The sequence below is a fragment of the Pseudophryne corroboree genome, chromosome 10 (assembly GCF_028390025.1).
Source record: "Pseudophryne corroboree isolate aPseCor3 chromosome 10, aPseCor3.hap2, whole genome shotgun sequence".
Lineage (NCBI taxonomy): Eukaryota > Metazoa > Chordata > Amphibia > Anura > Myobatrachidae > Pseudophryne > Pseudophryne corroboree.
The window spans coordinates 15,264,223-15,287,088 of record NC_086453.1 but is presented as its reverse complement, the minus strand read 5'-3'; the positions used below and the strand labels follow the sequence as shown (position 1 = coordinate 15,287,088).

The following is a 22,866-nucleotide window of genomic DNA, read 5'->3' as shown; positions in this document are numbered from 1 at the left end:
GGACTGCATCCCTCTAGGTAATATCTGCCACCCAGCTCACTGTCACTAAAGCCAGATGCAGTCAGTGAGACAGCACTGGCTACACTGGGATTGGTAGTGACTTCCTATTGGAAGTCCTACCTGTCAGTCACAGAAACAAAATAGCTGCAATAGGCCAGCCAGCTCCCTGCCTCGTCAGCCCTAGCCGGCTTCCATGGGCTGCAGCCGATGCAGTCCATAGAAGCTGCGGTTTTGCGCATGTGCAATACCATCACTGCGCATGCGCCAGGTCCCGGCGTCTGTGAACTGAACATAGTAGAGGTGCGTGACCCAGGCGGTGGCGGGGACAAGGAGGGGGAGACCCGGCGGCATCACCAGCAGCAGCCCCCCTCCTTCACAAAGGTAGAAGCCACCGCTGCTCCTCACAGAATTTTGCCCAATGTCATATTACAGGGGCTGTGCAAGGAGGGGAACACGGTCATACTGTACACCAAAGTATGGGGCTGATACAGCCGGGCACGGGCACCAGGTACAGTAAGACCTCTCAGCAGAGACACAAGCCTAACAGGAAGCACTGGAACAGTGGGTACAGAGTTGGCAAGGCCCAGGGGCAGACAGAGTCCTGGGCCACAAGTAAAATGTGACTGGGGAGCGCTTACAAAAACAGAATGGAACAGGGGGCCTGCCAAAAAACCCTCATTCTGTGGCCCACTACAGCAGAATACAGGGGCTGCAATCCCAACCCAGGTGACAGCAGGCAGGCGTGCAGTAAGCGTATGGGGAAGGTGGCCAGCGGGCACAATATTGCCAAAGAGAACGCTCTGGGGTGTCTCCTGACTCTGTGGACCTTGTCCTCCCAATACGGTGAGTCCCAACAGACATGTGGCGGCGGACAGGGCGCCACGCTGGGAGGACAGGAAGGTACATCCACGTGTAAGGTCACCCGGTAACGGCCTAATTGTCATAATCGCATGCAAACAATATGTATACAGCCTAATTGTCTTATAATTGCATCCACACAATATTGTTTGCATACTCTGAACTCCCGGCGGGAACCCGGCTCAATGCTGCCACTCCGCAAGGAACAAAGTGTGTTGTTTTTACCCCAAGATTTGGGATTCCAATCATTAGGAAAAAAAAATTTAGGCATAAAGTGTCTGAAGAAGCAGCCAGTGGTCCCACGAAACGCGTAACAGAAGTTTATGCAGAATTGATGCTTACTGTATAGGATTTAGGGCCGCATTAAGAGTTTGAGTGGCCCGGGGCATTAAAGACAGCCGGGCCCTGTCCCTCTTGTCGGCACTGCTGCCCCTGCATGCAGCGTATCCTGGGTGGTATACAGAGAAAGCAGATCCTGCTCCTGCAGGCAGTGTGTGCAGGCTGACTCGGTCCATCACTCCTTGGGCCTAATTCAGACCTGATAGCAGCAGCAAATTTGTTCTCTAATGGGCAAAAACATGTGCACTGCGGGGGGCAGATGTAACATGTGCAGAGAGATTAGATTTGAGGGGGTTATTTTGTTTCTGTGCAGGGTAAATACTGGCTGCTTTATTTTTACACTGCAAACTAGATTGCAGATTGAACACACCCCACCCAAATCTAACTCTCTCTGCACATGTTACATCTGCCACACCTGCAGTGCACATAGGGGGTCATTCCGACCCGATCGCACACTACAGTTTGCAGCGCAGCGATCAGGTCGGAACTGCACATGCGCCTGAACTGCAGTGCGCCGGCGCATGTCAGATGGCAAAAGGCTGTCGTTACCTAGCGATCGCCTCTGCCTGATTGACAGACAGAGGTGGTCGCTGGACGGGAGGGGGCGGCAAGGCGGTGTTTGGTCACCGTTTTCGGGGTGCGGTCCAGCCAATGCAGGCGTGGCCGGACTGTGCGGGAGGGGGGGCGGGCCACAGCGTCTGCGTGACATCACACGCAGCCGCTGCGACCCGGGGCAGCGACGAGTAATTCCCTGCCAGCACGCAGGAGCTGCGCTGGATGGGAGATACTCTTCAAGTACAAAAGCATCGCCGCTGTGCGATGCTTTTGTACTTGTGCGGGAGGAGGGGGGCTGCCTGACATGCGGGGTGGACTAGCCCTGTGCTGGGCGTCCCCCCGCATGTCTGGGAAGATGATCGTAGCTGTGCTAAATTTAGCACAGCTATGATCTACTCGGAATGACCCCCATGGTTTTGCCCAACTGCTAACAAATTTGCTGCTGCGATCAACTCTGAATTAGTAGACTCTTTAATTTGGGGAACCTGCACCAGAAAGGACTTTATCTATATTGGATCCTGTTGTAGAGGATCTGGATTCCTTATCTCCTTTCCAGGAAGCAAACACCACCTATTGGCCGGATCTTATTTCCCAAATGGTTACGGCGCTGGACCTTAACCCCTGAACAGTAATGGGGTCTCTGTTATACTGATATAGGCCGGTACAGATGTGTTGGACCCTGCGTGCGCTGCCTGCAGGAGTTAATGATTTTTCTGTGTAATAGGAACTTGGAGACACATTAACTCCACACAACAAGTACACATTGATTGTAAATGAGACGTCTCTTTGTACGCGTGGAAGTGATGAATGGGTGACCTATATATAAACAGTTTCAGTCTGCGGGGCGGCTTCTGAGTCCCACGCACAGTGGCTGCTGCTGCCGGCAGCCGTGGAAGCCCAGATTCACCGTCTCACGCCAATGCGGGTATCCAGGGATGGACTGCAGCTGTGATTCAGCCACGGCATCCCTCTGTGCTCCTGTGCCGCAGGTCACGCCTCATCTCTCCGCATGCCGGAGAGATCAGTGTGACTGTGAGCGCCCGTAATGACATCTCATAGGGGGGAATTCAATTGGGAGCGAGCCTTGCTTACCTCACACCCAATTATGGATTACCGTGGGTATGCGCGCTCCCGATACACTCGGTATACAATAAAATAAGGTTGTGGGGTTTTCAGCGCTGAAATCCCTGCGGCACATAAACAAAAATAACGGGAAAAAAATCTGATACCTCTCCGCGGCTCCCGGTGGTCTCCCCGCCATCTTCCGACTCTGGAGGTACGAGAAAAAAGACGCAGTGATTTCTATATTTTTTATGTTCTCCAATTGAATTCCAAAACCCAGAGGCTACGGGGAGAAAAACCCTGCACCAGGACTGCGTCTGCTGTTTCCGCGGACATGGTGCCTGATTGCGATATGTACGCAACGGCGGTATTTGTGCTAGCGTTGCAGCTCCCACGGCGGTGCTGCAGACCATAGACTCGCTCAGGGGGAGTTGGTCGATGTTCCTGGTTTCTGCGTCGATGCTGCGTGTGTGCGCAGTTGTTGAGGTTTTTGCGATGGCGCCGGTGCGAGTCTCCAGTCGTTTCCGGGTGGATGCATCACTTGCGAAGTTTGTCACGTCCATCGCCTGAAAAAAATCCCAGCTGCTTATACAATAGCATACAAATGGGGATGAGGCCCACGGATGCATTCTGTATGGATGAATTATCCCACAGAATTCCCGTTAACGCAAACCAACCAAATATTCCCAGTTGCCCCCAGTTTGACCTCCCCCCCCCCCCCCCCCCCCCCCCCCCCGTTTGCCCAGGCACCATGGGGGTAATTCAGAGACGATCGCAGCAGCAAATTTGTTAGCAGTTGGAGTTGGGCAAAACCATGGCCCTCATTCCGAGTTGTTCGCTCGTTCTTTTTCTTCGCATCGGTGCGATAAGTCGCAAACTGCGCATGCGCAATGTTTGCAGTGCGCCTGCGCCAAGTAAATTTGCACAAAAGTTTGGTATTTTACTCACGGCTTTAAGAAGATTTTTCTTCGTTCTGGTGATCGGAGTGTGATTGACAGGAAGTGGGTGTTTCTGGGCGGAAACTGGCCGTTTTATGGGTGTGTGCGGAAAAACGCTGCCGTTTCTGGGAAAAATGCGGGAGTGGCTGGAGAAACGGGGGAGTGTCTGGGCGAACGCAGGACGTGTTTGTGACGTCAAACCAGGAACGAAACTGACTGAACTGATCGCAGTGTAGGAGTAAGTCTGGAGCTACTCAGAAACTGCAAAGAAATTTCTATTCGCAATTTTGCGAATCTTTCGTTCGCAATTCTGCTAAGCTAAGATACACTCCCAGAGGGCGGCGGCCTAGCGTGTGCAATGCTGCTAAAAGCAGCTAGCGAGCGAACAACTCGGAATGAGGGCCCATGTGCACTGCAGGTGGGGCAGATGTAACATGTGCAGAGAGAGTTAGATTTGGGTGGGGTGTGTTCACACTGAAATCTAAATTGCAGTGTAAAAATAAAGCAGCCAGTATTTACCCTGCACAGAAACAATATAACCCACCCAAATCTAACTCTCTCTGCACATGTTACATCTGCCCCACCTGCAGTGCACATGGTTTTGCCCAATTGCTAACAAATTTGATGCTGCAATCACATCTGAATTACCCCCCATGTCCGCACAATGGCGCTGTGCTTAATGCCAGGGAGAGAGAAAATATCCAGTTAGAACTTTGTATCTGTATAACGAGATCGCGCCCTAGAGAGATGAGTCACGTCTCTGTTCTCAGAGGAGAGCGCAGGATGCATTGTGGGGTAACCGGCTCTGACTAATACAATTATAGTAACAGTCACAGAAACTGGATTTTATACCTGGTGGGGATGCGCTAATTGGCGAGAGCGAGGGGCCGCTGCGCCCCATTCAGTCCTGCGGAGTGTTCAGGAGTCACCCCTCGTTCCTGGGGGAGCAGCAGCAGATCCCAGATGCTCCGTGGACCCCTTCATTTGTAAGTAATAAGCGGGTCAACCAGGGCTGTGTCGGCTAGTCAGTAATAAAGGACTACAATATTAGGTGTGTGTGGTATGGATGGTCGACCACTATTGGTCGACAGTAACTAGGTCAACAGGAATTCTAGGTAGACCTGTTGAAGGTCAAATGGTCGACATGAGTTTTTTCATATTTTGGTGTCGTTTTCTCCGTACAGTGGGGGTCATTCTGAGTTGATCGCTCGCTAGCTATCTTTTGCAGCGCTGCGATCAGATAGTCGCCGCCTATAGGGGAGTGTATTTTTGCTTTGCAAGTGTGCGATCGCATGTGCAGCCGACGGCACAAAAAAGTTTTGTGCAGTTTCTGAGTAGGTCTGAACTTACTCAGCCGCTGCGATCACTTCAATCTTTTTGGTTCCGGAATTGACGTCAGACACCCGCCTTGCAAACGCTTGGACACGCCTGCGTTTTTCCAACCACTCCCAGAAAACGGTCAGTTGACACCCACAAACGCCCTCTTCCTGTCAATCTCCTTGCGATCGGCTGTGCGAATGGATTCTTCGTTAAATCCATCGCCCAGCACCGGTCCTCTTTGTACCCGTACGACGCGCCTGCGCATTGTGGTGCATACGCATGCGCAGTTTTGCCGAGATTTAACCTGATCGCAGCGCTGCAAAAAGTTACTAGCGAGCGATCAACTCGGAATGACCTCCAGTGACCGGGAACCCCAATTAATGCACCATGTCCCCTCACATGACTCGCTTCGCACACCATGCTTCGATCAAGGTGCCTCGCTCCGCTACCGTTGCACTCGCCATGCTTTGGGTAAGGTGCCTCGCTGCGCTCGCCAGGTTACTATTCCCAATCGTAGTCCGCGTGCATCGTTAAGTATGAAAAGTTCAAAAAAAAGGAAAAAATTGTGAAAATCTCATGTCGACCTTTTGACCTGTCGACCTAGTTACTGTTGACCAATAGTGGTCGGCCTAGACATTGTCGACCTACGTGTGATGACGGATACCGTGTGTACTGTCTTATGTGCAAAATTGATTTTTTTACAGGTGCCTCCAAGCACTTGATGTCTGCGGTACGACAAGTGGCGTCATGCTTGGGCAGACTTGCTGGTACCTGTAGTCCTTTTGTAAAAAAACAATGGCCCTCATTCCGAGTTGTTCGCTCTCTAGCTGCTTTGAGCAGCATTGCACACGCTAAGCCGCCGCCCTCTGGGAGTGAATCTTAGCTTAGCAGAATGCGAACGAAAGATTAGCAGAATTGCGAATAGAAATTTCTTTGCAGTTTCTGAGTAGCTCGAGACTTACTCTTCCACTGCAATCAGTTCAGTCAGTTTAGTTCCTGGTTTGACGTCACAAACACGCCCTGCGTTCGGCCAGACACTCCCCCGTTTCTCCAGCCACTCCCGCGTTTTTCCCAGAAACGGCAGCGTTTTTCCGCACACTCCCATAAAACGGACAGTTTCCGCCCAGAAACACCCACTTCCTGTCAATCACACTACGATCATCAGAACGATGAAAAAACTTTGTTAGGCCGTGAGTAAAATACCAAACTTTTGTACTAATTTACTTGGCGCAGTCGCACTGCGAACATTGTGCATGCGCAGTTTGCGACTAATCGCTCCGATGCGAAGAAAAATAACGAAGCGAACAACTCGGAATGAGGGCCAATATTAATGAAGCTGTCCACTATTACCTCTGCATCTAAAGCCTTGGGAGGGGTGTGGAGAAGAGCCCAAGCCTGGGGAGGGGGGTACCTCATATTTAGGGGGTCCCCACTTTCCCAGGAGTTCCGGCCCTGTGCTGACCAGTACTTTAATATCCGCCACAGGTTGAGAGCGGATTGTTGTCAGATTTGCAGCGGAATTAAAGTTACCCCATGTGCTGTAAGAACAAAGATCCCTAACACTGAGGGCCTGATTCAGCTTGGATCACAAAAGCAAAATCTTTCTCTAATGGGCAAAACTATGCTGCACCGCATGTGGGGCAGATGTAACATGTGCAGAGAGAGTTTATCGGAAAGTAATGTGTGCGCACTTATTCACATCGCAGGGACAGGCTTCTATAATAGCACCTGCCCCCGTGTGTGTATTCTAATGCAATAGGTGACGATAAGAAACTAAAACTCCATAATGAATTAATTGGGCCAACTTGTGACATTCATAGAAATATGGCATTGTTCGGGGAGGAACCTCTGAGAAAGCGATTTCCACATATAAGTAAATAAAAAATTGAACATATTCACCTTCTACAGGGTATAGAATAAAGTGTTGCTTTATGTTCAGCTCGTATAATACATTTAACCCTGCGGAGGCTGGAAAAGTGGCGCCATATGGTGGGGGTAGATTGAAGAGCGGGTTTTCGTTCAGCAAGATGATCACAATCACCCGCATCCATCTCTCCGCTCAGGGTGTGATGGGATTGCCAGCCTCAGAGACCTCTTATCACTAAGAACATGTGTTCCCTTCATCAATACGCAGCGTGTTCTATACCTGCCTGTAATGTGTCACCTATAATAGGGATTATTGTGTGGGGAGAGCTCTGGGGCACAGTATACGGAAAATCCAGCATTGGAGTGTGTGTATACAGGCAAGCTTTCCCCTCCATCACAAATACCTTTACCGGACTTTATACATCGATGTATGAATCGCTGGGATGTCACTCTGCACCAGGTACGGCAATATCCACAGGCGGGTTTAGACCTCAGGGGCCCTCAGCAAGAGACCGGTTTGGGGCCCCCTTCCTCAAACAATCCATAGCGCTATATTTTCATTCCTGATTTATCCCCCTTACATAACTTGTGGTTATTCCTCAGGGGTTGTGTGTGATCTCTACAGCTATTACTACAGTGTGTAATAATATAGCGCAATGCAATTTGCTGGCGCTGTATAAGGAACGGGATGTGGGAGCTGCTAATACGGGATGCGGTACAGACTCAGAATGTTTTATTATTTTATTATTAATTAAGGTTGTAATACATACCCACTCACCCCGCACTGTAACACATACCCACTCACCCCGCACTGTCGCACATTCCCACTCACCCCACACTGTCGCACATTCCCACTTACCCCACACTGTCGCACATTCCCACTCACCCCGCACTGTCACACATTCCCACTCACACCGCACTGTCACACATTCCCACTCACACCGCACTGTCACCCATACCCACTCACCCCGCACTGTCACACATTCCCACTCACTCCGCACTGTCACACATTCCCACTTACACCGCACTGTCACACATACCCACTCACCCTGCACTGTAACACATACCCACTCATCCCACACTGTAACACATACCCACTCATCCCACACTGTCGCACATACCCTCTCACCCCGCACTGTCACACATACCCACTCACCCCGCACTGTCACACATACCCACTCACCCCACACTGTAACACATACCCACTCACCCCACACTGTCACACATACCCTCTCACCCCGCACTGTAACACATACCCTCTCATCCCGCACTGTCACACATTCCCACTCACCCCGCATTGTCACACATACCCACTCACCCCACACTGTCACACATTCCCACTCACACCGCACTGTCACACATTCCCACTCACCCCGCACTGTCACACATACCCTCTCACTCCGCACTGTCACACATACCCTCTCATCCCGCACTGTCACACATTCCCACTCACCCCGCATTGTCACACATACCCACTCACTCCACACTGTCACACATTCCCACTCACCCCGCACTGTCACACATTCCCACTCACCCCGCACTGTCACACATTCCCACTCACCCCGCACTGTCACACATACCCACTCACCTCGCACTGTCACACAAACCCTCTCACACCGCACTGTCACCCATTCCCACTCACACCGCACTGTCACACATTCCCACTCACCCCACACTGTCACACATTCCCACTCACCCCGCACTGTCACACACACCCACTCAACCCGCACTGTCGCACATTCCCACTCACCCCGCACTGTCGCACATTCTCACTTACACCGCACTGTCACACATTCCCACTCACCCCGCACTGTCACACTTTCCCACTCACCCCGCACTGTCACACTTTCCCACTCACTCCGCACTGTCACACTTTCCCACTCAGGCCCGCACTGTCATACATACCCACTCACCCCGCACTGACACATATTCCCACTCACCCCGTACTGTCACATATTCCCACTCACCCCGCACTGTCACACATATCCACTCACCCTGCTCTGTCACACATACCCACTCATTGTAACACATTGCCACTGACCCCACACTGTCACACATATTCACTCACCCCACACTGTCACACACACCCACTCACTGTTACACATTCCCACTGATCCCGCACTGTCACACATACCCACTCACTCCACACTGTCACACATACCCACTCACCCCACACTGTCACACATACCCACTGATCCCGCACTGTCACACATACCCACTCACTGTTACACATTCCCACTCACCCTTTGCTGTCACAGATACCCACTCACTGTGACATATACCCCCTCACCCTGCAGTTCGAAAATATTGCAATTCAGCTGACCAGCCACGTCAAGGTCTCCCCTCCCGGCCTGTCCCCATCCTCTCAAAAACATGCCTATTATGTAATTTGCCCCCAGGTCTCAAACACATTTTATACACACTCAGGCATTCAGCTAGCCGCGAGGTTTACCCAGCGGCTAATTTTTGGGTAATTACCCTTCGGCGCAGGGAAAGGCTATTCAATCAAATAGCCTTAAAATCAGGGACTAGCACACAGAAAGTGACTCCGCGGAAAGTACGAAACCTGTGGGTTTTCCTGGCGGGTGAACACCAGATGTGCCCTTCTTTCTCTGACTTATCCTCACCGCTCCTGTAGCGGTGAGGAAACGTACACCATCCGTGATTCTCATGTGCGTGAGTCCCCGCTAGTTGAATCATGCTGCCTCCTGTAACTGGCTGCTGAGCTTATTGGCTTAAAGGACAGCACGGATGGTGTAATGGTTAGCATTACTGCCTCACAGCACTGAGGTCATGGGTTTGATTCCCACCATGGCCCTAACTGTGTGGAGTTTCTATGTTCTCCCTGTGCTTATAGGGAATACAGATTGTTATCTCTACTGGGGCAGGGACTGATGTGACTGGGCAGAAATTCTCTCTGTAAAGCTCTGCAGTATATGTGTGCGCTATAGAGATGGAGCCTCCGTTATCTTTGCTCCTTCTGTGACTAGGCGTACCGCCCGCCATTTGACAGGTGTACCGCCCGCCATTTTACAGGAAGTCTTCCAATTATTCATAGCCAAACGCAGATATCATACCAATTTCTTATACATAACCACAGCTGCAGCACGGAAATAATAATAAAAATAAAATAAAATTATTTTTATATATTAAAGATTATATTTCAATTGATACAATCCCACCCAAGTACGTGGCAGGAGAAAGTGTCTATTCCGCCTTCTGGGGCTCTAGAGGTGACAACAGACTATACTATTGCGCTTATTACTTACTTGTTGCATTTCTCTGAAAGTTTGTGAGCGGCTGAACAGTGTTATTACTGCACATGATCAAGAGGGGGAGGTACTCACCTGCACGTGGTCTCCAGACACGTTGGGCACGTTCGTGGTCAGAGAAGCCACCTGAACAGCCTGTTTCCTGGCTGCCAGCAGGATCCTGCAGTAGGTGAACGAGATGGCCGCAGACGGCAGGAAGAACGTCAGGCAGGAGACAATCAAAGCATAGGGTAGGCTGACCAGGAGGCGACACTGCTTCTCCTCTGACCCAGATGTCAGGTTCAACGGCTGCTCCTCAAAGCCCTGCCCGTGCCATCCCATCTCGATGGGCAGGAAAGATGCCAGAGCGGCCAGCGTCCACGTGGCTAGAATCAAGCCGAGGGCCCGACAGGAGGTCATGCGGAGCTTGTACTTGAGCGGGGAAATGATCAGAAGGTACCTGTCCAGGCTGATGACGCAGAGGTTGAGTATGGACGCGCTGCAGCACATGACATCAAAAGAGTACCAGACGCAACAAAACTCAGCCTCCAGGACCCACTTCCCGTACAGTTCGTTCAACATGGCCGGCGGCATGACCACCAGGCCCACCATGAGATCCGACATGAAGAGCGACACCAGGAAGTAGTTGGAAGTGTTTCGCAGGGACCTCTGGGTGAAGATGAGTAAGATGAGGAGAGAGTTGCCCAAGGTGGTCAGGAAGATTATGAAGCAAAGGAAAATGGCCATCCAGACTTTTCCGCCATTGGGAGGAGCTCCCAGGACCCCTTTCCCATAGAGCCCATTCCATTCTTCATCCATGAGCTGAGCCATGAAGGATCTTCCTACTGAGAGGTGACCATTGCAGGCGTCTTCTCCTTGCCCAGTCCCTCTGGTTTCTCCACTCCATCTATCCTGCACCTACACTCTCATCCCTATCCCAGCCCATGCTTTGTCTCCCTCCTCTCCTATCCACTTTTGTGTCTTCACACTTTTGTCGCCATCTCCTCGGTGCCAGCCTCCAGCCGAAGCCTTTGTGCTTCCGATATTCATGTGTGGTTTTCGTCTTCGTCTCTTTTTTTCCTCCCTGCGTCTAATAATAATCTTTCAGTAGTTCAGCTTGTGTGTGTCACTACCTCTCAGTACCCTGTCTCTTCCCCCCATCTTCCTGTCACTTCTCCTCTGTCAGCAGCCTCCCTCGGCGTCTCCGCCATGCCTCCCGCAGGAACAACAGACTTGGCACAGGATTCCAATGACATGGAAATCCCTTTTCAAAAGGCAGCGACTGTGAAATGTGTAAGTCGTCGGTGAGTGAGCAGCACAAAGCCCAGCAGCTGACGGCGAGGGTATGGAAACTCGAGTGACGCGTCCCACCCCTTCCAAGCCCCCTTCCTCTCGCAGGGAGAAATCTCATTATCTCCGGGAATGAATTGACTTTTCCACAACCGAATTCATCCTACCACGCTGATTAAATGCCAATGCACATCCTACTACTGGGGGAATGGTCTCGCAGCGTCTGGTGCCTTGGGCAGCCTTATGCTTCCCCGCCTGTGGTCCCAGCGCTGTGTATACCCAACACTTCGGGGGTCGCTAATTCTTATTACTTCCAATTGACTTACATGCACCACATTGGTATAATCTCCTGTACATTATATCGTATAAATAAATTACAACTTGCGACTTCTTCCCTTGAATTTACGCGCAGGGGTATATTATATCATACAGGTTAGATTAATATATAGGGCGGTGCAAATACTAAAAGGTATAGCATGTGTGATTGCATGGCGGCAAAGGGCTCCTGGGGTCATTCCGACCCGATCGCTTGCTGCAGTTTGTCGCAGCGCAGCGATCGGGTCGCAACTGCGCCGGTGCTGCAGTGCGCCGGCGCATAGTAATCATCGGTGCCCAGCAATCGCCTCTGAGACAGAGGCGGTCACTGGGCGGGAAGGGGATGAGGCTCAGAGGGAGAGTGCCAGTGCTTCATGTTACCTCCTTGTGAAAGGTTCTCCAGCTCTGTGCTTCCAGGTTACTTCTGGTTCCCTGGTCCTGGTTGCTCTCATCCATCGGTTACCTAAACGCTGCTGCAGTCCTGCTGTCTAAGTCCGTTGCCACTCGTGGAAGCGCTCATGGGGTTCCAGGTCGTAGAGGAGCTCCAGGTGCTAACGGCGGTTCCCGCAGACGTCTTCATTTCTTCAAAGTCCAAGTTCTTCAGCCTCGTCTTTCAATCACAAACCACAGTCCTCATTTCTTCAAAGTCCAAGTTCTTCAGCCTCGTCTTTCAATCACAAACCACAGTCCTCATTTCTTCAAAGTCCAAGTTCTTCAGCCTCGTCTTTCAATCACAAACCACAGTCCTCATTTCTTCAAAGTCCAAGTTCTTCAGCCTAGTCTTTCAATCACAAACCACAGTCTTCATTTCTTCAAAGTCCAAGTTCTTCAGCCTCGTCTTTCAATCACAAACCACGTCTTCATTTCTTCTTTACCGGAGTTCTTCAGCTTCACTCTTCAAGTCATTTAACCATAGACTCTAATTCTTCCAGTTTCTTCTCTTTCTCCAATATTCGTGTACAGCCTGATTATTCATTAAAACTGCAGTTATCTTCCTACTGAGACCTCCTTTTCTTTACGCCCACTTAGTTTGGCTTCCACCCCATGAGAAGGAATTACATTCAGCCACCTCGTTTACTCTCCTCACAGGTAGCTGTCCCTACAGCCAAAACTCGGTTGTCGGAACCCCAACTTACGCCGAGCGTGACACTCCCTCATATGGATTATACTAGGAACTAGTACATGCTCCTATGCCAGTGGTGGGGAACCTTTTTTCTACCAAGGGCCATTTGGATATTTCTAAAATCCTTTGGGGGCCATACAAAAATTATCAACTTAAAAATTACCCTGCCCCCCAGTAGTTATGCCCCTTAGAGGTACTGAGTGCAAAATGGGTGTGGCCAATTAAAATGGGACGTGATACACATATGCCCCCAATAGTGCAGTGCCAGATACGCATGTCAGTGCAGTGCCAGATACACATATGTCAGTTCAGTTCCAGATCCACAAATGCCCCCACAGTGCCAGATATACAAATGCCCCCACAGTGCCAGATATACAAATGCCCCCACAGTGCCAGATCCACAAATGCCCCCACAGTGCCAGATACACAAATGCCCCCACAGTGCCAGATACACAAATGCCCCCAGAGTGCCAGATATACAAATGCCCCCACAGTGCCAGATACACAAATGCCCCCACAGTGCCAGATACACAAATGCCCCCACAGTGCCAGATACACAAATGCCCCCACAGTGCCAGATACACAAATGCCCCCACAGTGCCAGATACACAAATGCCCCCAGAGTGCCAGATATACAAATGCCCCCAGAGTGACAGATACCCAAATGCCCCCACAGTGCCAGATATACAAATGGCCCCACAGTGCCAGTTACAGAAATGCCCCCCACAGTGCCAGATATACAAATGCTCCCAGAGTGCCAGATAAACAAATGGCCCCACAGTGCCAGATACACAAATTCCCCCACAGTGCCTGATACACAAATGCCCCCCACAGTGCCAGATACACATTGCCCCACAGTGCCAGATACTCAAATGCCCCCAAAGTGCCAGATACACAAATGCCCCCACAGTGCCAGATATACAAATGGCCCCACAGTGCCAGATACACAAATGCCCCCACAGTGCCAGATACACAAATGCCCCCACAGTGGCAGATACACAAATGCCCCCACAGTGTCAGATACGCATGTCCCCACAGTGCCAGATACACAAATGCCCCCCACAGTGCCAGTTACAGAAATGCCCCCCCACAGTGCCAGATATACAAATGCCCCCACAGTGCCAGATATACAAATGCCCCCACAGTGCCAGATATACAAATGCCCCCACAGTGCCATATACACATATGCCCCCACAGTGCCAGATATATAAATGCCCCACAGTGCCAGATATATAAATGCCCCCCACAGTGCCTGATATACAAATGCCCCCACAGTGCCATACCACTCACCGCTACTGCAGCTCCGGCTGCAGCGTGTCTCAGCTGTTGGATCAGGGCAGAGAGGAGAGCGCGGCTATGTCAGGCTGCAGGGGTGTGTAGGACCTCAAACTAGCCGCTGGTTTGTGAGACAATCAGAGCTTGCGGACCTGCAGCGGCGGCTCCTGATTGGCTGCCGGTCAGCGAGCTCTGATTGGCTCACGAACCGGTGGCTGGTTTGAGATCCTACCCACGGTGCCGGACATAGTAGCTACGCTCTCCTCCCTGCCCTGACAGCTGAGACACGCCGCTACCGGACTGAGCGGCGGCGTGTCTCGCTGCCAAACAAGCGGGTGGGCCGGAACAAACGGCGTTGGGCCCGCGGGCTGGAGGTTCCCCACCCCTGTCCTATGCAAACAGCAGGCACAATAAAAAGAGACTAAACCTTGTATACAACAGGGAGAAATATTATTGTGTTTATTTTTTATGAACGCATTAAATGGGTGGTCTTCAGTATGCCAATTGTCGGGATCCCGGCGCACAGTATACCGGCACCGGAATCCCGACAGCCGACATACCTACACTTTTTCTCCCTCGTGGGGGTCCACGACCCCCCAGGAGGGAGATTAAAATAGCGTGATAGCACGCCACTGTGCCCGCAGCGTGGCAAGCGCAGCGAGCACCCGCGTCAGTATGCTGGTCGCTGGGAGCCCGGCCACCGGCATACCATGCTACACCCCATTAAATACGTTGTCTTCAGAATTGTAAACATTCCGGGGATCATTAACAGGCAGATTTATTAACTTTTTTTTTAATTAAAATAATGTGAAAAAGGTGTTTTCCAGCCCTTTCCACATTATTTTAGTATCACTTAAATGTATTAAAGAACATTTTAACTTATTAAAGAACTTTTTGAGCAGTTTTCGTGTAAAATTGTTCCAAACCCTTTAATTCTGCACAGGACTGGCCCACAGGGGAAACCACGGGTGGGCCCACCTCCTCCTCTAGGTTTTAGATTCCAAACTGTATCCTAGTGCACTTTAATGATACATTATACATATGTTACTGTATACTGCACAGGACTATGGGCCCAGCCCATACACTCTTACAGTTAGCCGGGCCTCTGTTGTGATTGGCCACACCTCCACTATTGGCTGGCCACACCCTTAACCATGGGCCCCTACCACTGCATTACCCCGGTGGGCCCTTCTTGCCCCAGTCCGACATTGGGGGTCATTCCGAGTTGTTCGCTCGCTAGCCGCTTTTCGCAGCATTGCACACGCTAGGCTGCCGCCCTCTGGGAGTGTATCTTAGCTTAGCAGAATTGCGAACGAAAGATTAGCAGAATTGCGAATAGACACTTCTTAGCAGTTTCTGAGTAGCTCCAGACTTACTCGGCATCTGCGATCAGTTCAGTCAGTTTCGTTACTGGTTTGACGTCACAAACACACCCAGCGTTCGCCCAGACACTCCCCCGTTTCTCCAGCAACTCCCGCGTTTTTCCCAGAAACGGCAGCGTTTTTTCACACACACCCATAAGTTTCCGCCCAGAAACACCCACTTCCTGTCAATCACACTCCGATCACCAGAACGAAGAAAAAACCTCGTAATGCCGTGAGTAAAATACCAAACTTCTTAGCAAATTTACTTGACGCAGCCGCACTGCGAACATTGCGCATGCGCAATTAGCGGAAAATCGCACCGATGCGAAGGAAAATAACGAGCAAACAACTCGGAATGAGGGCCTTTGTTAGCAGTTGGGCAAAACCATGTGCACTGCAGCGGAGGCAGATGTAACATGTGCAGAGAGAGTTCGATTTCGGTGGGTTATTATATTTCTGTGCAGGGTAAATACTGTCTGCTTCATTTTTACACTGCAAATTAGATTTCAGTTTGAACACACCACACCCACATCTAACTCTCTCTGCACATGTTACATCTGCCACACCTGCAGTGCACATGGTTTTGCCCAACTGCTAACAAAGCTGCACAGGGCTGGCGTATCTCTTGCAGGTTATAAAGGGAAGGATGCAGCGATGCACAGGGCTGGCGTATCTCTTGCAGGTTATAAAGGGAAGGATGCAGCGATGCACAGGGCTGGCGTATCTCTTGCAGGTTATAAAGGGAAGGATGCAGCGATGCACAGGGCTGGCGTATCTCTTGCAGGTTATAAAGGGAAGGATGCAGCGATGCACAGGGCTGGCGTATCTCTTGCAGGTTATAAAGGGAAGGATGCAGCGATGCACAGGGCTGGCGTATCTCTTGCAGGTTATAAAGGGAAGGATGCAGCGATGCACAGGGCTGGCGTATCTCTTGCAGGTTATAAAGGGAAGGATGCAGCGATGCACAGGGCTGGCGTATCTCTTGCAGGTTATAAAGGGAAGGATGCAGCGATGCACAGGGCTTGTGTATCTCTTGTAGGTTATAAAGGGAAGGATGCAGCGATGCACAGGGCTGGCGTATCTCTTGCAGGTTATAAAGGGAAGGATGCAGTGATGCACAGGGCTTGTGTAACTCTTGCAGGTTATAAAGGGAAGGATGCAGCGATGCACAGGGCTGGCGTATCTCTTGCAGGTTATAAAGGGAAGGATGCAGCGATGCACAGGGCTGGCGTATCTCTTGCAGGTTATAAAGGGAAGGATGCCGCGATGCACAGGGCTGGCGTATCTCTTGCAGGTTATAAAGGGAAGGATGCAGCGATACACAGGGCTGGCGTATCTCTTGCAGGTTATAAAGGGAAGGATGCAGCGATGCACAGGGTTTGTGTATCTCTTGCAGGTTATAAAGGGAAGGATGCAGCGATGCACAGGGCTGGCGTATCTCTTGCAGGTTATAAAGAAGTATGCAGCGATGCACAGGGCTTGTGTATTTCTTGCAGGTTATAAAGGGAAGGATGCAGCGATGCACAGGGCTGGCGTATCTCTTGCAGGTTATAAAGAGAAGTATGCAGCGATGCACAGGGCTTGTGAGTATCTCCTGCAAGTTATAAAGGGAAGGATGCAGCGATGCACAGGGCTGGCGTATCTCTTGCAGGTTATAAAGGGAAGGATGCAGCGATGCACAGGGCTGGCGTATCTCTTGCAGGTTATAAAGGGAAGGATGCAGTGATGCACAGGGCTTGTGTATCTCTTGTAGGTTATAAAGGGAAGGATGCAGCGATGCACAGGGCTGGCGTATCTCTTGCAGGTTATAAAGGGAAGGATGCAGCGATGCACAGGGCTTGTGTATCTCTTGCAGGTTATAAAGGGAAGGATGCAGCGATGCACAGGGCTGGTGTATATCTTGCAGGTTATAAAGGGAAGGATGCAGCGATGCACAGGGCTGGCGTATCTCTTGCAGGTTATAAAGGGAAGGATGCAGGGATGCACAGGGCTGGCCTATCTCTTGCAGGTTATAAAGAGAGGGATGCAGCGATGCACAGGGCTGGCGTATCTCTTGTAGGTTATAAAGGGAAGGATGCAGCGATGCACAGGGCTGGCGTATCTCTTGCAGATTATGGAGGGAAGGATGCAGCGATGCACAGGGCTGGCGTATCTCTTGCAGGTTATAAAGGGAAGGGTGCAGCGATGCACAGGGCTGGTGTATCTCTTACAGGTTATAAAGGGAAGGTTGCAGCGATGCACAGGGCTGGCGTATCTCTTGCAGATTATGGAGGGAAGGATGCAGCGATGCACAGTGCTGGCGTATCTCTTGCAGGTTATAAAGGGAAGGGTGCAGCGATGCACAGGGCTGGTGTATCTCTTGCAGGTTATAAAGAGAAGGATGCAGCGATGCACAGGGCTGGCGTATCTCTTACAGGTTATAAAGGGAAGGGTGCAGCGATGCACAGGGCTGGCGTATCTCTTGCAGATTATGGAGGGAAGGATGCAGCGATGCACAGGGCTGGCGTATCTCTTGCAGGTTACAAAGGGAAGGGTACAGCGATGCACAGGGCTGGTGTATCTCTTGCAGGTTATAAAGAGAAGGATGTAGCGATGCACAGGGCTGGCGTATCTCTTGCAGGTTATAAAGAGAGGGATGCAGCGATGCACAGGGCCTGTGTATCTCTTGCAGGTCATAAAGGGAAGGATGCAGCGATGCACAGGGCTGGCGTATCTCTTGCAGGTTATAAATGGAAGGATGCAGCGATGCACAGGGCTGGCGTATCTCTTGCAGGTTATAAAGGGAAGGATGCAGTGATGCACAGGGCCTGTGTATCTCTTGCAGGTCATAAAGGGAAGGATGCAGCGATGCACAGGGCCGGCGTATCTCTTGCAGGTTATAAAGGGAAGGATGCAGCGATGCACAGGGCCGGTGTATCCCTTGCAGGTTATAAAGGGAAGATTGCAGCGATGCACAGGGCTGGCGTATCTCTTGTAGGTTATAAAGGGAAGGATGCAGCGATGCACAGGGCTGGCGTATCTCTTGCAGGTTATAAAGGGAAGGATGCAGCGATGCACAGGGCTGGCGTATCTCTTGCAGGTTATAAAGGGAAGGATGCAGCGATGCACAGGGCTGGCATATCTCTTGCAGGTTATAAAGGGAAGGATGCAGCGATGCACAGGGCTGGTGTATCTCTTGCAGGTTATAAAGGGAAGGATGCAGCGATGCACAGGGCTGGCGTATCTCTTGTAGGTTATAAAGGGAAGGATGCAGCGATGCACAGGGCTGGCGTATCTCTTGCAGGTTATAAAGGGAAGGATGCAGCGATGCACAGGGCTGGCGTATCTCTTGCAGGTTATAAAGGGAAGGATGCAGCGATGCACAGGGCTGGCGTATCTCTTGCAGGTTATAAAGGGAAGGATGCAGCGATGCACAGGGCTGGCGTATCTCTTGCAGGTTATAAAGGGAAGGATGCAGCGATGCACAGGGCTTGTGTATCTCTTGTAGGTTATAAAGGGAAGGATGCAGCGATGCACAGGGCTGGCGTATCTCTTGCAGGTTATAAAGGGAAGGATGCAGTGATGCACAGGGCTTGTGTAACTCTTGCAGGTTATAAAGGGAAGGATGCAGCGATGCACAGGGCTGGCGTATCTCTTGCAGGTTATAAAGGGAAGGATGCAGCGATGCACAGGGCTGGCGTATCTCTTGCAGGTTATAAAGGGAAGGATGCCGCGATGCACAGGGCTGGCGTATCTCTTGCAGGTTATAAAGGGAAGGATGCAGCGATACACAGGGCTGGCGTATCTCTTGCAGGTTATAAAGGGAAGGATGCAGCGATGCACAGGGTTTGTGTATCTCTTGCAGGTTATAAAGGGAAGGATGCAGCGATGCACAGGGCTGGCGTATCTCTTGCAGGTTATAAAGAAGTATGCAGCGATGCACAGGGCTTGTGTATTTCTTGCAGGTTATAAAGGGAAGGATGCAGCGATGCACAGGGCTGGCGTATCTCTTGCAGGTTATAAAGAGAAGTATGCAGCGATGCACAGGGCTTGTGAGTATCTCCTGCAAGTTATAAAGGGAAGGATGCAGCGATGCACAGGGCTGGCGTATCTCTTGCAGGTTATAAAGGGAAGGATGCAGCGATGCACAGGGCTGGCGTATCTCTTGCAGGTTATAAAGGGAAGGATGCAGTGATGCACAGGGCTTGTGTATCTCTTGTAGGTTATAAAGGGAAGGATGCAGCGATGCACAGGGCTGGCGTATCTCTTGCAGGTTATAAAGGGAAGGATGCAGCGATGCACAGGGCTTGTGTATCTCTTGCAGGTTATAAAGGGAAGGATGCAGCGATGCACAGGGCTGGTGTATATCTTGCAGGTTATAAAGGGAAGGATGCAGCGATGCACAGGGCTGGCGTATCTCTTGCAGGTTATAAAGGGAAGGATGCAGGGATGCACAGGGCTGGCCTATCTCTTGCAGGTTATAAAGAGAGGGATGCAGCGATGCACAGGGCTGGCGTATCTCTTGTAGGTTATAAAGGGAAGGATGCAGCGATGCACAGGGCTGGCGTATCTCTTGCAGATTATGGAGGGAAGGATGCAGCGATGCACAGGGCTGGCGTATCTCTTGCAGGTTATAAAGGGAAGGGTGCAGCGATGCACAGGGCTGGTGTATCTCTTACAGGTTATAAAGGGAAGGTTGCAGCGATGCACAGGGCTGGCGTATCTCTTGCAGATTATGGAGGGAAGGATGCAGCGATGCACAGTGCTGGCGTATCTCTTGCAGGTTATAAAGGGAAGGGTGCAGCGATGCACAGGGCTGGTGTATCTCTTGCAGGTTATAAAGAGAAGGATGCAGCGATGCACAGGGCTGGCGTATCTCTTGCAGGTTATAAAGAGAAGGATGCAGCGATGCACAGGGCTGGCGTATCTCTTACAGGTTATAAAGGGAAGGGTGCAGCGATGCACAGGGCTGGCGTATCTCTTGCAGATTATGGAGGGAAGGATGCAGCGATGCACAGGGCTGGCGTATCTCTTGCAGGTTACAAAGGGAAGGGTACAGCGATGCACAGGGCTGGTGTATCTCTTGCAGGTTATAAAGAGAAGGATGTAGCGATGCACAGGGCTGGCGTATCTCTTGCAGGTTATAAAGAGAGGGATGCAGCGATGCACAGGGCCTGTGTATCTCTTGCAGGTCATAAAGGGAAGGATGCAGCGATGCACAGGGCTGGCGTATCTCTTGCAGGTTATAAATGGAAGGATGCAGCGATGCACAGGGCTGGCGTATCTCTTGCAGGTTATAAAGGGAAGGATGCAGTGATGCACAGGGCCTGTGTATCTCTTGCAGGTCATAAAGGGAAGGATGCAGCGATGCACAGGGCCGGCGTATCTCTTGCAGGTTATAAAGGGAAGGATGCAGCGATGCACAGGGCCGGTGTATCCCTTGCAGGTTATAAAGGGAAGATTGCAGCGATGCACAGGGCTGGCGTATCTCTTGTAGGTTATAAAGGGAAGGATGCAGCGATGCACAGGGCTGGCGTATCTCTTGCAGGTTATAAAGGGAAGGATGCAGCGATGCACAGGGCTGGCGTATCTCTTGCAGGTTATAAAGGGAAGGATGCAGCGATGCACAGGGCTGGCATATCTCTTGCAGGTTATAAAGGGAAGGATGCAGCGATGCACAGGGCTGGCGTATCTCTTGTAGGTTATAAAGGGAAGGATGCAGCGATGCACAGGGCTGGCGTATCTCTTGCAGGTTATAAAGGGAAGGATGCAGCGATGCACAAGGCTGGCGTATCTCTTGCAGGTTATAAAGAGAAGGATGCAGCGATGCACAGGGCTGGTGTATCTCTTGCAGGTTATAAAGGGAAGGATGCAGTGATGCACAGGGCTGGCGTATCTCTTGCAGGTTATAAAAGGAAGGATGCAGCGATGCACAGGGCTTGTGTATGTCTTGCAGGTTATAAAGGGAAGGATGCAGCGATGCACAGGGCTGGTGTATATCTTGCAGGTTATAAAGGGAAGGATGCAGCGATGCACAGGGCTGGCGTATCTCTTGTAGGTTATATAGGGAACATTGCAGCGATGCACAGGGCTGGCGTATCTCTTGCAGGTTATAAAGGGAAGGATGCAGCGATGCACAGGGCTGGTGTATCTCTTACAGGTTATAAAGGGAAGGATGCAGCGATGCACAGGGCTGGCGTATCTCTTGCAGGTTATAAAGGGAAGGATGCAGCGATGCACAGGGCTGGTGTATCTCTTACAGGTTATAAAGGGAAGGATGCAGCGATGCACAGGGCTGGCGTATCTCTTGCAGGTTATAAAGGGAAGGATGCAGCGATGCACAGGGCTGGCGTATCTCTTGCAGGTTATAAAGGGAAGGATGCAGCGATGCACAGGGCTGGCGTATCTCTTGTAGGTAATATAGGGAACATTGCAGCGATGCACAGGGCTGGCGTATCTCTTGCAGGTTATAAAGGGAAGGATGCAGCGATGCACAGGGCTGGCGTATCTCTTGCAGGTTATAAAGTGAAGGATGCAGCGATGCACAGGGCAGGCGTATCTCTTGCAGGTTATAAAGGGAAGGATGCAGCGATGCACAGGGCTGGCGTATCTCTTGCAGGTTATAAAGGGAAGGGTGCAGCGATGCACAGGGCTGGCGTATCTCTTGTAGGTTATAATGGGAAGGATGCAGCGATGCACAGGGCTGGCGTATCTCTTATAGGTTATAAAAGGAAGCATGCAGCGATGCACAGGGCTGGTGTATATCTTGTAGGTTATAAAGGGAAGGATGCAGCGATGCACAGGGCTGGTGTATATCTTGTAGGTTATAAAGGGAAGGATGCAGCGATGCACAGGGCTGGCGTATATCTTGCAGGTTATAAAGGGAAGGATGCAGCGATGCACAGGGCTGGCGTATCTCTTACAGGTTATAAAGGGAAGGATGCAGCGATGCACAGGGCTGGCGTATCTCTTGTAGGTTATAAAGGGAAGGATGCAGCGATGCACAGGGCTGGTGTATATCTTGTAGGTTATAAAGGGAAGGATGCAGCGATGCACAGGGCTGGCGTATATCTTGCAGGTTATAAAGGGAAGGATGCAGCGATGCACAGGGCTGGCGTATCTCTTACAGGTTATAAAGGGATGGATGCAGCGATGCACAGGTCTGGCGTATCTCTTGCAGGTTATAAAGGGAAGGATGCAGCGATGCACAGGGCTGGCGTATCTCTTGTAGGTTATAAAGGGAAGGATGCAGCGATGCACAGGGCTGGCGTATCTCTTGCAGTGTATAAAGGGAAGGATGCAGCGATGCACAGGGCTGGCGTATCTCTTGT

At 51.0% G+C, this 22,866-nt stretch overlaps 1 protein-coding gene across 2 annotated transcripts in view; it reads right to left on the bottom strand.

Annotated features, from left to right (window-relative positions):
• The window catches only part of HTR6 (5-hydroxytryptamine receptor 6), a 42,243-nt gene extending 30,497 nt beyond the window's left edge, over positions 1-11,746 (bottom strand). Inside the window, exon 1 of one of the 2 annotated variants that reach the window (XM_063942150.1) lies at positions 10,286-11,746. In XM_063942150.1, the coding sequence (XP_063798220.1) occupies positions 10,286-11,020 (735 nt within the window). In that variant the 5' untranslated portion in view covers positions 11,021-11,746. The remainder of the gene's footprint in view (positions 1-10,285) is intronic. The other variant, XM_063942149.1, reaches the window with a different exon arrangement.
• Positions 11,747-22,866: the final 11,120 nt, after the last annotated feature.